Consider the following 14,330-nt stretch of genomic DNA (forward strand, 5'->3'; position numbering starts at 1 on the left):
AGGCCGACGTCTGCAGTGGCAGCGGCATCCTGCGACGGCGCGGCGCCACTCACGCCAGAGGCCGCCGGCAAAGGCTCAGCGAAGAGGTCGAACACTTCACTAGCACAGCGTGTCAGCTCTCCCCACGAGCGAAACATCGCCGCTGCGTGCGCTTTGTCGCTCAGGCGCTCGCGCTGTCGTCACGGCAGCACCGCCGTCCTCACGATCGTCTGTCGCGCCGGCACACACACCAGTGCACACACCCGCGCATGCGTAGTGGAAGGAAACAACAACAACAAAAACGAAACAATAATAAAAAAAAGAGAGACCGACCGATCCTGTTCTCGATGTGAGTTGGTCGTGAAAGGTAGGTCGAGGTGCGCTGCGTCGTCCTGGCTTGGAGTTGCAGGGCCATGCCTTCGTACAACAGCAAAGCGATACACACACCAATCAGGAGGAGACAGAGGCACGAGAGAAAGAGAGAGCGCGCGAGAGGAACTGAGGGGAAGGTGGGAGAGATTATCCCGTGATACAACACCTAGCATCTTTACCACCTCAAAGAGAGAGCGGATGCTACTTTCCGCGTCGTTCTCTCGCCCCTTCTGCCGCCGCAAATCTGCGTGGCGAATTCTTTCCGGAAGAGCGAATGACAACACACATCCCGCCATGCACGATAACGTGCAGGAAAGCTGTCCCAACTCTCTTCCGCACGAGAGAAGAACGTCGCTCACAGAGGCGAACGCCTCCAGTACGAGATGAGCCACTGACCCGTGCAAACAATAAAGCAACTTAACATGAGGGGCGGGTGAGAGGCGGTCGCGCGATGATGCACGAGGCGCAACTCTACGCACAAGACAAGAAGAAGGCTTGGCACGAAGAGAGAGTACAAAAGACAAACACCAGATGGACAGAGCAGGTGCGAAAGCCTTGCGCTACGTCGAAGAGAGCAGCTACCCTCTCGCTCAAGCGTTTCCTTCCCCTGTAGGCTCTGTCTTGTGTCGTCCTCACGCTAAAGCTCAAGAAAGCCGAAGGATGGAGCCTCGGCTGCGCCGCGCAGCTGCGCCGGCACACAACAAGGGTTCACCATTTCATGTTGCCCGTACGGCGCCCACTCAGGCATCTTCAAGTGCTCCTCGGCAAACACCACATCGCAGTCGATTGTTCTGATGAGCTCCTCCAGTGTTGTGAAGGCGGATTGCGAGCGGATGCGCTCCAGCGTGATGATCCGCACGACACGGCCGTAGAAGTCACCGTCAAACTTGTGCAGGAAGTGCACCTCCGCACTGACGTCCACGTTCTTGAACTGCGGGTTGTTGCCGATAGACATCACAAACGGAAAAGGTCCGAGCGGCGCATGAGACGCATCCTCAGCGTGCGCCTCCCAGGTGTTCGGCTCCGCCGCCTCCACACAACCCCATCCCCAGAGCACAAAGTTGTCGTAAGGCTTCAGGAAGTCGATAGCCGCCTCGCTGAGCTCCAAGTTCGCTGTGGGGTACCCGAGCTGCGTGCCACCACGGCCGAAGCCGTGAATTACCCTACCGCGCAGAAACCACGGCCTCATCAGTGACGACGGAGGAAAACAGCCGCAGTCGAGCAACCAACCAAAAAAAAGTCGAAAGAATAGAACCGCAGCGCAGAGGGGCGACCTGTCTATAGCGAGAAGACGGATGTTTTCACTAGCGTTCGTTGCGGAGAGGCGCCTCCGCGGAAATGGTGAAAGGGAGATAAAAGTGTAGTGAGAGCTTCTGCGGGGGAGGGGGAAGGGGGGCAAACGATTTCTCAGGACTGGCGGAGGGGCGCCCACCGCACCCACCCCAGCTGGGAGATGCCGCCTCAAGTGGATGCCCGTGGAGATACCCCGGATGTTTGGCGTAACGCACACACATGCATATAAACCTACAGACCCTTCTCTGCTTGGGGGGGGGAAGTACACTCGCGAAGCCATAGGTTAGAGACCCGCCTCCAACATGGGGCGGGCGGGGTGTGGTGCGGTAGACAGGACCAGCACCGATCAACTAGCGAGAAAATAGAGAGGGAAAGCAGAGCGACCCTTGCGGCCTTGGGGACAGAGAGGGAGAGAACGTCACAGCACAGAGCGGCAGGCGTTTTCACTCGCGTTTCAAGCACGTGTTCGCTGGAGAGATTTTGTTGTTGCCATTTTCCTATCCGTCAGTCGATATGACCTTCATAACGGTCGCCCCTGAGGCTGACAAGAGATAGAAACACACACACGAAAAAACGAAAGCTACCGGCTTGTCACCTTTAGCGGGCGAGGGGCATCTCAGGACCTTGTCCAGTTGACACAGTCGTTAAGCGCGAACGCCCTCTTTCGCTCTCCGGGCTTGTGAGGTTTTTCGCCACTGTAGAGAGACTGTGCCGGTGTGGTTGACGACGCACCAGCGGCAGAGATGAGAGCTCAAGAGCGAAAGCAAGGCTGAGAAGGAGTGCAGTGGGCGTCCAAAACAGTCTGCGGGGCACATAGACGGAGAACGTGTGAGGTGAATGGGCGAGGTGAGGCGGCAGAGAGCTCGGGAGACAGCCCTGTGTGAAGGAATAGTGTGAAGATCGAGAGAATGACGCCTGTTTGTTTTGGCAGAGACGTGTGTGCGTGTGTGTGTGTGTGTGTTTGTGTGTTGCCGTTGTCGTTTGACGGGTAGCAATAGTGGGTGATACGTAGCAACGAAAAGGGAGGAGGGACAGAGGCGCCACGAGTGGGCGCTAGTGAGAGAAATGGAAGAGCAGCAGAAGCCGTTCCAGCCAGCGGCAGCGGAACCCCTCCTCTTGCAGTGAAATAGAAGGACAGGGACATGGCGGAGATACGCGAGCGATAGATAGAGAGCAAATGCAGCGCTCCTGTCTGGCAGACAAGCGGCGCCATCTCGACATCACGTCTGTGTGGGCATTCCCTGCGCTCATCTAGGTCTTTTTGTTTTTTTTTTCTGTTGATAGCACTTTGCCTTTCTTCTCGCTTCAGTTGCATTGTGTTCATCGCGTTAAGGTCGGTGGCGCATGAGGCGTAGGACCAACAGTCACTGAGAGAGAGACAGAGGCAGAGGCATCGAAAGGAAGGGGGAGGGGGCGGAGTGCAGAGAAGAGAATCAAGGAAACCGGAAAGAGACCACAGTGAAAAGCAAGGAATGCAGGGAAGATACACGGAATATACGCATATACATATATATATAGACGGGTGCACACGTCAACACACACACACATACATACACGCATGAACGCGTCCACCACACGTAGACAGTTCCGTCCTATTGTGAACTGTCCTGGGAGGTGAAGAAAGAGAAAAGAGGAAAGGAAGGGGGAAGAGGCCAATGGTGGGTGGTGGCGGTGGGGGAGGGAGGGGGAGGGGGAAGTGCCAGCAGAAAACAAGAAAAACGCAAACGCACACACGCACACACACAGTACAAGGAGACGAGAGAAAGGAATAAGAACAGCAACGGCGGTAAAAGCAAACGAGAGGGGGTTCATGAGGAAAAGATATGTGCACAGACATGCACACAGACCCAAAGCGTCATACGCTCACACGTCGACGACAACCGAGCGCCCTCCTCCTCTTCCCCCCCCCTGCCCACCCAACCCACCCGAAAAGACAACAAGCATCACGTACATGGGAGAGATGGACAGGAAAAACGAAGGCGAGAAGGGAGGAGCAGTCGTCCAGAAAGCCAAGCTCGAAAGCGCAGCACAGGACGGGAGGGAGGAGGCAACTCGCAGAGAGCTCATGCCGTTGGCAAACAGAGACAATCAGACAGACACGCAGAGAGAGGGAAGTGGGGCGGAATAGAAAGCAGTGCGCCCAGAAGCAATGTTCCTAGTTGGCATGAAGCTGCACGCGGCAGATTAGTGCGCAACAGGGCCGGGGAAAAAAAGAGGGAGACAGACGGGTGGGTGCATCGGAAGGGGAGCTCATTGCAGTGGTTGCCGAGAAGAAAACCCGAAGCCAAGAAGAAAAAAAAGGAGACGAGGCGCTGGAAAAAGATCACACACACGCCCTCGCAAGCCACTCAGCGTTCTACAAAGCCGTGTTTCAGAAGCGCTGAGGCAGAGGGACGTTCGGTGTGGCTCAGGGTCAAGCACTGTTCGATAAAGCTGCGTGCCTCGCCAGTCATCTCGCAAGTGTCCGCGATCACCGGAGTCAACCGGCCGCTCCCGATATTTGCAACAAACGTCTCGGGATCGGTAAAGGTCTCTGGTGGGTACGGGTAGGTTCCTGCGAGACACAGGTGCACAATGATGCCCAAGCTCCAGATGTCACTCGTCGGGTGCGCAAGGCCTCTGCAAGCCTGCGGAGACATGAAGAGGGGCGTCCCGACGACCGACGTGGGCATGTCCGTGGCACTTACCTTGTTGCGGCTCGAGCGGCGCTCCGTGAACTCGAGGCTGGCGTTGCCTGGCACTGTCGTCGACATGCTAATGCTACCACTGCAGAAGCGCGGTGCCATGATGGAGCGGCCAAAGTCAATTAGCTTCACGCGACTTCGATCCGTTGTGTTGGTGATGATGATGTTGTTGGGCGACAGATCGCGGTGGATGATGCCGCAGTCCCGGTGCAGATAGACCAGGGCGTTCAGCAGCTCACGCGCGTAGAAGCGTACAACCCCGGGCAGCAGCACCTTGAACTTCTGCAGCACGGTGGCGAGCGTCTCGCAAGCGTACTCCATCGCGAAATACACCGCCTCGTCGTCCTTCCAGGCACTGACAATGTTGACAATGTTGCGGTGATGCAGCTCCCGCAACAGATCCACTTCGTTCCGCAGCTGCGCCACCTGCTTCGCAGCACGACGGTCCGCACGCTTCACCACAACCAGATAACCGTCTGGGTGGAAGCCTTGGAAGACCATTACCGTGTTGCTCAAGCTGTTGTCGATGCGCCTCGTACAGGAGCAGACCACAGACGATGGCTGCGCCGTCGCACGGTGGCTGCGCCGGGAACGGGAGCGCTGCGCAACAGACATCATCGACAGCTCTTGATTAAGATCTGCCTCGCAGGCAGTCTCCTCCTCACTGCGCGCCTCTGCCCTGTCCTGCAGAGTGAAGGGGACCGTGCTGTCCGCAAAGAGAGGGAGAACCGAGGAGGCGGCTGCGGTGCTCGCAGAGGCGCGCGGACGCACTGAACCAGAGCGCGCCGACAGAGATTCGTGGCTCACCTCGGACGGGAAGTGAGCGATCGTGGTGTCGGTCAGCTGGGAGACGCATGGATGCCCCAACAGCCGTGACGACAACTCATCGCTAGTCGGGACCTCCGTCGTAAACTGGGAGCCACTACGACCGCGTGGCCGCTCACTCCTGCAACCGCCGCTGTCGCGCCGCCCTCGCGAAGAGCGCAGAGTCGCGTTCTCCTTAGCGGATGCACAGGCGGTGACAGGACCCGCCGCATCGTCTTCCTTTTTCGCTGCCGGGATTAGAATAGAGGTGCGACGTTGCCGCCGGACATCCAACTGCGACGACCGCAAAACCCCAGAGGTCAGCGGCGTCAGAGTCGGCATCTCCGGCACACCAGATTCTGCAAGACTCCAACTGTTCGAGAAGAGGTGCGGTCTCGACGCGGTCACGGTGATGGTGCTTTGGTCCGGCTCTGTCAGAAGTGCGAGCGCAGCCCACTTCCGATCTCCACTCACCACGTCCGGAAACGTGGTGATCGGGGTCGACGCCTCGAAAACAGAGCGCGTCGCATGGAACGAGGAGGAGCAGCCGGTGACGTTGTCGCGCGGCGAAAGAGGCGCAGAGCCGGCCTCGAGCACGTTACCTTCTCCTGAGACGGACTCGGTCCCAGGAGAGGGTGGCCCATAACACCTCTGCAAAGAGCTAGGTGGACTTGCGTCGCCCTCTATCGCTGCCAAGACCTCGCGCGGCTGATGCGGAGCTTCCCCCATGGCCCTGGATCCTACTTGGCCCTCCTGTTGCTCAGTCGACAGTACGTAGCGGGTGCGAGCCCGGTATGAGCGGCGCATCAGTGATCGAAAGAACGTCGTCAACTCGCCCGCGGCGCCACGCGATGGTTGCGCGGAAGACGGCACAAGGACGTTGCTGCTACCGCACTCCCGTCTTTGCAAACCGCAACTACCGCCCCCGCTCGTCGCCTGAATAGCTGGCGCGCAGAGCAGGTCAGGGCTCGGCGCTTGCGGCGCCTCCTCCTCCTCCCACACAGGCGGTGGGCGGAAATACGACGTCAGAAGACTTTCTCCAGCCCACTCGGCAACACCCTCGACCGCACAAGTGAAAGACGGTGCGGTCTCTGCCGCTACTTTGGCCTCCGAAACGCGCGGCCGACGCCTACGCGCGGCGCACTCCAGAAACCCCGCAACATATCGCAGGTGTGCAGCGGTCCTCGGCAGCCCGCTGCAGCCGCCGTTCTTCCTCCTCCACACTCTCAGTGCATCCGCAGCTGCCTTGTACTCGCCGTTGCGCATGGACGCTATCGCACTATGCATCTGCAGCCGCTGCTCCCTGTCGACGTCGCCGTCGTGTAGCTGGTACACCACAAAGGCCTGCTGACGCAAATCCATCACGTAGTCTACGGGGAGACATTGCGACTCACACGAGGCGTCCGCAAGAAACCCGGCGTGACACAACGCACCGTAGTTGAACAGTGCCGCCAGCTCCGCCAGTAAACGGGCAAAGTCGTACTCGACCGTCCCAAAACTGACGTAGAGCCGCCCTTGCATACCGCGTGTGGGGGACATGTAAGCATCGAAACGGTGCACGGCGATGCCCCACTGCACCGGGGTGCCAAGATACGTCGGCGACCACTCCACAAGCGCCTTGTGCGCTAACACAGCCAGCGCCACGGCCGCGGGGCTTGCAACCAGAGAAGGTAGCGGAGAGAAGGTATTAAAGGAGAAGACCACTTCATGCACGCCCACCTCCGTAATGGCAGCATACGACGTCCGCGGCACGGTGCGGAGGCGCTGGTGAAACTCGTTCGAGAGTCGCTGCAGCTCTTTCAGCTGCACCTGCGTCAGGGGCCTCTGCTCCACAAGCAGCTCGGCCGGGGCCATGAGGCGGCACACCACCACCGTGACCGCCTCTTGCCGCTTGCTCACGTCCACTGGGTGCTGCGGTCGCCGGGAGAAGACGGCTTCGCTCATTCGATACCGCGATCCGGGTTGCGCGTCATGCGGTGGCCACGGCTCGTTCTCAGTCATGGGCACCGACGCTTGCACGCCAAAAGGGAGCGAGCGGCTGTTGTTGCTGTTGCGAAAGGGGCCATCAGCCAGCGTCGTCTCTGCCACGGGGCGATCACCGCTCCCATTCGCGCCCTCGTTCGGCAAGGCGAGGCTGCGCCGCTCCGAGAAGAGAAAGGAGCGCCACTCCGCCTGGCTCACCTCTATCGGGCACGTGACAAGCTTGACAAGTCGACTCACCTCCTCATGCCATCGGGCGACAAACGGAGAGAACCACTGCGTACGAGTATCGCCGCTGGCGGCGTGCTGTCCCACCGCAGTAGCTGCGTCGATAGGCGTCGCGCTGTCGTGCCGACCCTCCGAGTCCTCCGCTGCGAGGCGGTGCACATCCAACGGTGGCAGCGCATCTGCAAGTCGCACGCAGAGAGCAAAGGCACGCACCTGATGGCGGATGGCGAGGCGGTAAAGCAGGACGTAGATGGCTGCGCCACTTCCACCACCGACCACCGCAATCGAAACCAAAATGCTGAGCAGCAGTGCCACGTCGACTTTCAGCATCGTCCCCATGCGAGGGCGCAGCAGCGCCTCCGCATAGCTCTTCTCTTGCAACGTAACAGCCCAGTAATGTAAACCAAACAGCAGAATGGCCGCGCACAACGGCACAGCGCAGAGAGCTACGCCGACAGACAGAAGACCTCCACGGACGCTGCAAGAGCCGCGTGGTGGCTTTAAGTTAGCAACATACTCGAGCAGTGTAGGATCGCCGTTGCGAGGGGGAGAAGAGCGCGCCGGCGTCGACCGCGGCTGCTGCGGCCTCGGAGTGAGCGCATAAACTTGAGACAGCGAAGGGTGAAGCGGTGACACACATACGGAAGCGCGCGGCTCCAGCACCGACGCCTGATCTAGTTGCTGTGCCCTAGGAGAAGGCCGCTCTCGGTAGCGGAAACTCATCTCCGAGGCCATGCTGTCTGCGTTCACCTCATAAGTGTCGCTATCCAGTGGTTGCGTAGGCGGCGGTGAGGCTATTGCTGGTGTTGACGCTGGTGCCGGTGCCGATTCCTCCGACTCCGGCGGAAGCGGGACGAGCACCGCGATGGGTGGGGTGCGCGAAGCGCTTTGCCCTCTGTCTGTGCAGCCTCGAAGTAAGGCAGAGCGTGGGCCTCGATAACAGGGGCAAGGGGGGCCGGCTGCCGCGGGTGCGGCGTCGTCATGGAACTGAGATGGTGCCACTGCATGTTCACCGAGGTGCCCGTGCGAGAGTTGTCGCTGCTGCATGAGGGGGTTGCGCGTACGAAAAGAAGGTGCCAGAGAGCGCGATTCTACCACCATCAACGGCGGCGTCATCAGCGCAGACGGCGTCCACCGAGTCGAAGAATGCGCGGCAGGCGCATGCGCCGCGTGCTCCGTGGCCTCGGCAAGGGTGAAGGTCCTCGTGCGCACCGGCGGCGGCGGCGGCGGCGGAAGCGACGAGAGATATGTGATGGACGCATCACGTTGATGCACTGGCGTCAGAGATGTGCCCTCTGAAGTGGAGTCCGTCTCACTGGTGAGGGGCAGCAATGATGCCCGCATGTAGCTTGTATCAAGGCCGTGGAGGGACTCGTTCGGCGCGCGTGTGGTGACTTGACTCGCTTGTGTTGTAACCCGCGAAGTGGTGCTCAAGAGAGCGCTCAGCATCCCGCCACCGCCGTCGGAAAGGAGGGTGTTTGCGTGGAGCCGAGAGGCACGCCCTGGCACGTAGCAGCGGCGGCTTGCCGTGCTCCGCTTCGACGACAGCCGAGTGTCCTGCGAGCCGGCAGACGTGTCCACGCCATCGGCCGAGGTAGACTGGGCAGACTGCAAAGGGCTACTGAGCGTCGCCTGCGGGAAAGGTAGCTCCAGCTGAGTGAGTCGCCTCCCCGACGGCGCGTGGCACGGGGCGTTGCTGAGCTGCGCGTCGTTGTCTGTCTCCAGTGAAAAGTCACCACCGCCGTTGCTGGAAGGGGCAATTATAGAGCACGACGGACTACTATGCCCTTGTGAGTCGGCCTGCTCGTCATTATCCGTTGACGCCTTGTCGACAGACCGCACGTTACCACGGACACCGTGTTGCCTGGCGAGTGACGTGGAGGCAGCCACGGACGCAGGCAGAATCGGCTTGGGGTGCACTTGCAGCGGGGATGGTGGGATAGTGGCGCTGTCAAGCGGGCTGCGGCTTTCGCGCGGCGTGGCGGCAATCACGTTAGGGCTCACGACCACAGTGGAAGAGTCCCCACCAATCGCGACTTTTTCCTTGCTCTGCTGGTGCGTGTGTCGCTCCGAGAGGAAGGGAGCAATTTTGCTCCCTCCGTCATACATCCCACGCCAGCGCTGTAAGCTCGCCGCCCCAATCCCCACGTCTCCCCCTGGCTGCACCCCATCCCGGTCAATCGCATCCTTCTGTTTTCCAATGTGCCCCGTCGGGGTCCTCGGTTGGCTGCGCGGAGAGTGAGGAGTTATCGCATCAGAGTCGCGATGCGCCATCACGCCTCGGGAAACGGAGAGCTGCGCGCACGCTGCGTTCGCCTGTCCACAGGTGAGCGGTGTGACACGTTTATGTACTTTCTACAGGTGCTCCGTGCCACTCGTGCACCATATACCGAACAAACCTTCTCCTTCGCCTACTGTCGTCTTTCCCTGGACCAGTGCGAAAACAGGGCTCTATGATGTCGCGGATGGCACTTTCCGCCCCCTATCACACGCCGGGACGGTACCGCAGGAGGCGTGTGCGCCTACCCAACACGCACGGGCAAAAAAAAGTAAAGGCAACTCGGTGGTGGCTGCCGTGTGTGAGCTTGCGGAACGTGTCCAATGGAGAAGGAAGAAGAGAGCACACACGACACGACACAGCTAGAAAAACAATATGCAGGCCCGAGCAAGACCCAACACACACAGTCACGATTGCTTGCAGACACACAAGACGACAGCAGCAAAAGAGATCAATATACAGCAACTAGAAAGGAAAACAAACAAGAGGAAAGGTGAAGGTGGGAAGGGGAATGGTGGGGGAGGGGAGGTCGGAGGAAGAGGGATAGAACAAGCAAGCGATTCGATATCGCATTTGATGGGGTGGGAAGAGGGGGGGGGCTTGGCGGGAGAGAGACAATAGCATCAACCAGCGACAACTACACGAAGACGCTCACATCAGAGAGACAAAGAAACCTGAAAAAGGCGAGGCTGTAAAGGGGGGCGAAAACGACCTGGAACAGACAGAGACAGCGAGAGCAGAGCAGCGTTGGTAAGAGGGAGTGAGGAGACAGATGCCTGAACGGAGAGGAGAAAAGAAGCACTATGTTTTGCCATCTATGAACACACGTATATATATATATATATGACGAGCAGAAAGCGGGGGGAGGATGAGCCGAAGAAGAAGAGCACAGCGAAACAAGCAGAAAAAAGAGGCGCTTATGATTACGTGTGTGTGTGTGTGTGTGTGCGCGCTGTTTCAAACAAGGGGAGGGGTGTGTGGCTGTGTACATACACCACGTGCAGTGAAAACAATCCGAAGTAAAAAGTGGAGAAAACAAACGAGCAAGAAGACAGACGCACGTGAGAGTCCCCCAAAGCGAATAAAAAAAGGGAAGCGACACGTGAGCAGAAACACACACAAAAAAAAAACGGAGACAGAATCAGAGAGAGAGAGAGAGAGAGGTGGTTGTGGGGGAAAAGAGAGGGAGGAATAGGGTAGAGGGATGGAGAAGGATGATAAAGAGGAGGCTGGACGGTGAGAAGGAGAAGGACGCGAGATGGAGGTGACAAGACAAGGCAGCAAAAAGAGGGGGTCGAAAAAAGCGATATAGCAAACAAAGTGTGTGGGGGTGTGTGGGGGGGGGGAGAGGGGAGGGCAACAGAAATCGGCGCCACAGCGGGGTGGGCAAACAGACTAGAATGCGCAAACAAAGAGCCCAAAACAAAAAAAAAAGACAGCGAAGGCAACAAAAGAAGCCAACCGAACAGCGTTTACGCCCGCGACTGAATATCATGTACGTACAGCACTCACAAACGTTTCGGTGAGTCGTTACGGGGGAGGGGAGAGAATGGGTAGGGTGGGCTGAAATGCTGTACTCGCTTGCCGTCTCTTTGGCTGTTCAAAGGTGTTTACCTTGATGTGTAACGAGGGGGGAAGGGGTAAGTCTGAGGGGTGTACGTGCGTGTTAGCGCGTGCGGAAGCAACGAAAAAAAGGAGAGTATAGCTCTGTTGGTGACACACGTGATATCGAAAGTTACTCAGTCGCTCTCATTCCTTTCTCTTTGCCTCAACACGCACACACACGCACACATTCAGCAATGAAGGCGTTGACGACAACAATAGCCGAAGCGTGCTGGTCCAAGATATTCCGTCAGCTGCTCTTTCGAAAGGCAGAAAAACGGGGGAACAGAGCCCCCGACTACAGCGCTATGTGATAGCAGGAGAGAGAAAGGCGTGAGAAAAGAAAAAAGGCGAAACTGGCAACCCGATATCAACGCTACAAGCGCAGGCACACACACACACACACAAACACACACACACACACAGAGAGAGAGAGAGAAAGACAAGCTCGCGCACCGCCGCGAAGAAAGAAAGAGTAGCAGAAACTTCCCCCTCCGAAACAGGGACGACTATGCGCTGACGATAACAAGAATAAAGATTGCAGACGAAGATGATCTGCAAAACGGAGGAAGAAGGGACACGATCAGGGGAGCAGCAATGCGAATCCACGCAGTCGAAAAGCGTTACTTGCCACTATGTGCACCGGGAGGGAGAGAGGGAGGGGACAAGCAAACGGACACGCCAATGTGGAGAGAGTCAGACACACACACACACAGAGAGAGAGAGAGAGAAACACAGCGAAAGTAGGGACGCCCGCAGACACACGAGGGGAGATCCATCAAAATAAAATCAAAAAAAAACGAAAGACAAGGCGTGAAGAAGAGAGGTGCTGGAAAGGGAAAGGAGAGGGGGAGCGAAATAACAGAGCAACACTACTCGCGTGTACAGCGATACGCATAACAGATCAAACAGAAAAAAAAACACGACGACTATACACTTGTGATGAAGCACAAGCTACACCCGCAAAAGGAAACAGAGGAGGAGGAGAGAAGAGGGAGGGACGTGTACTGAGAACAAGTGAGAGAGCTTGACGAGAAAAAAAAACACAAAATCACGGTGTGTAAAGCCAACAGACGACGTGAACACGCGTTCCAGGATGAGTGAAAAAAATGGGCAGAAACAGCAAACGACGGGAAGAAGAGAGAGGCCGTGGAAGAGAGATGTGCTTCGTTCCTTGTTCGTTAGTGTTGTTGCCGCTAGTTTGTGTGTGTGTATGTGTGTGTGTGTGTGTCGGCCTTGAAAATTTAAAAAGAATAATATAAAAGAGCACGACAAAGGCGCTTTTACAAAGAGCACCGACGCATGTAACGGCGCAGGACAACAACAACAGCAACACACACACACACACACACACACACACACACACACAACGGGACCTTCGCAAAGAGGTCACCGTATAGACGCCGAAAGCGGTGGAGGGAGAGGGAGATGGAGGGAGAGAGAGGGAGGCGCAGGCACGAAAACGGAGAAAGAGAAAGGGGCAAAAAAACGAAAAAATCCCGACAGCACCAAGGCAGTTGCAAAAAAAAAAAAACTATGCGCGCGCGCGAGAGAGAGAGACGTCTAGTTGGGAAAGAGGAGCCTTCGGAACAACGTGCGAGTCCAGGTGCCTGTTCGTCGGTGGACACTGGCGACTTGAGTGCAGCGCACAGATAGGATACAGCTGCGTCCGCAGCAACGCGCGTAAGCAAACCTTCACGGAAGCAAAACTGTTGTGAGAGTAGAGCCAAAGACACGTAAAACGCCCAAAGTAGCTCTGCTTTCGCTTGTCCTCACTCTGTGACACACCCGCCGTTGTCTGCTGCACTTCGTCCACAACGACCCCGCCTGGCCGGCACACGCGCAAGCTCGCTGGCACTATCGTCGTCTCGTGAGGGGGGGGGGGTTACTCAGTCTTGCGACCTCCCGTCTGTGCGCGATTCGTGTTGTAACTGGTCGCGTGTCGGCGTTGTGGGGATTTGCTCGACAACTGCAGAAAGAGCGCGTTTCGTGACGGTGAAAGGGCCAGCAGAAATAGGAAGCGCGTATACTTCGTTAGAAAAAAAAAACAGCAAGGCTTCGACGCGCCGCATCGTTCCACGTCCCGCTCACATCCACACGCACACGCGCACGGGATGAAAAGCAGTCAGAGAGGGAGAGAAAAGGCAGGTTCAAGAAGAGTTGTGCCGCGCGAGTGAATCATCAAACATTCACGGTGTGTACGTCGAGCCGGGCATGATGGTTGCGAGGTCCATCCATGCACATTCTGCCGGTTTATAGACTATGGCGCCGGGGCAGCAGGTGTGTAAATAAAGAGGTAGGAGAAGCCGTGGACGGCGTGCGCTGATGCTTGAGAAAGCCAGCAATGCTTTGAGGGTCCTTGCTCGTTGAGAGGCGCACCTGACCGAGGGGAGTGCTAGGGCCCTTTCTCTTCTGTTTGCTTGCTATAAGTGGACGTGTAAAACGAAGAGAAACACACAGCGGACCTGCGCCAGAACCAAGCGCGCATATTCAACACGGCGCTACCACTATCATACATGTGTAGCTCCCAGGCACGTGTGCACACAGACACATGCCGCTGCAGCACAACCGCACACGGCAAATGTATAAGCAAGACGGATCAAAGATATCGATCTCTCTCATGATTATCCTCTCCACCGTGAGGAACAAGAAAAGAGGGGCCTCCAGAGCAGACTATACGCAATCCACCTCTTGTTGGTGATACAACAAAAGCAGACCTGTTAGCAGCAGTAATGCGCACGGTACCACTGTGCTGCGCCGATTACCCGGGGGGAGCATCCGCTCATACCTCTGCCCCTTCCACCTCCTTTTTGTGTTCGTTTGGCTCAGCGCGGAATATCTTCGGCGAGCAGGTGCGTACAATGCCCATCGACGTCCTCCTCCTTCTCTGCCTTGCCACCACCCTCTCCGCTTGCTTGCCCATGTTGCTTCTCGGGTTGTGTCTTCGTCTTCTATGGCAATATGTATATATATACGGACACAGCATGCAGTACGTTAGGAAGAGGAAAGCGAGACCACGCAAGAGAAGAATGATACTAGAAAAAAAAAGAGCAACGCTGCCGGGTGAAACAGCGACGGAGTGAATGCGGCCGATGGAGTGTGGCGAAGGA

The 14,330-nt window shown here is 57.4% G+C and overlaps 2 protein-coding genes across 2 annotated transcripts; both read right to left on the minus strand.

The window, feature by feature from the left end:
* Window positions 1-988: 988 nt before the first annotated feature.
* On the minus strand, window positions 989-1,540 carry LMJF_35_3160 (riboflavin kinase/fmn adenylyltransferase-like protein; the record flags this gene model as incomplete). The annotated part of the gene is made up of 1 exon (XM_003722662.1): window positions 989-1,540. The coding sequence occupies one exon, from the start codon at window positions 1,538-1,540 to the stop codon at window positions 989-991; it is 552 nt and encodes a 183-aa protein (XP_003722710.1).
* A 2,452-nt stretch (window positions 1,541-3,992) lies between these two features.
* Window positions 3,993-9,614, minus strand: LMJF_35_3170 (putative protein kinase; the record flags this gene model as incomplete). The annotated part of the gene is made up of 1 exon (XM_003722663.1): window positions 3,993-9,614. One exon carries the CDS (start codon window positions 9,612-9,614, stop codon window positions 3,993-3,995), a length of 5,622 nt encoding a protein of 1,873 aa, XP_003722711.1.
* Window positions 9,615-14,330: the final 4,716 nt, after the last annotated feature.

The sequence above is a fragment of the Leishmania major genome, chromosome 35 (assembly GCF_000002725.2).
Source record: "Leishmania major strain Friedlin complete genome, chromosome 35".
Classification (NCBI taxonomy): Eukaryota; Euglenozoa; class Kinetoplastea; order Trypanosomatida; family Trypanosomatidae; genus Leishmania; species Leishmania major.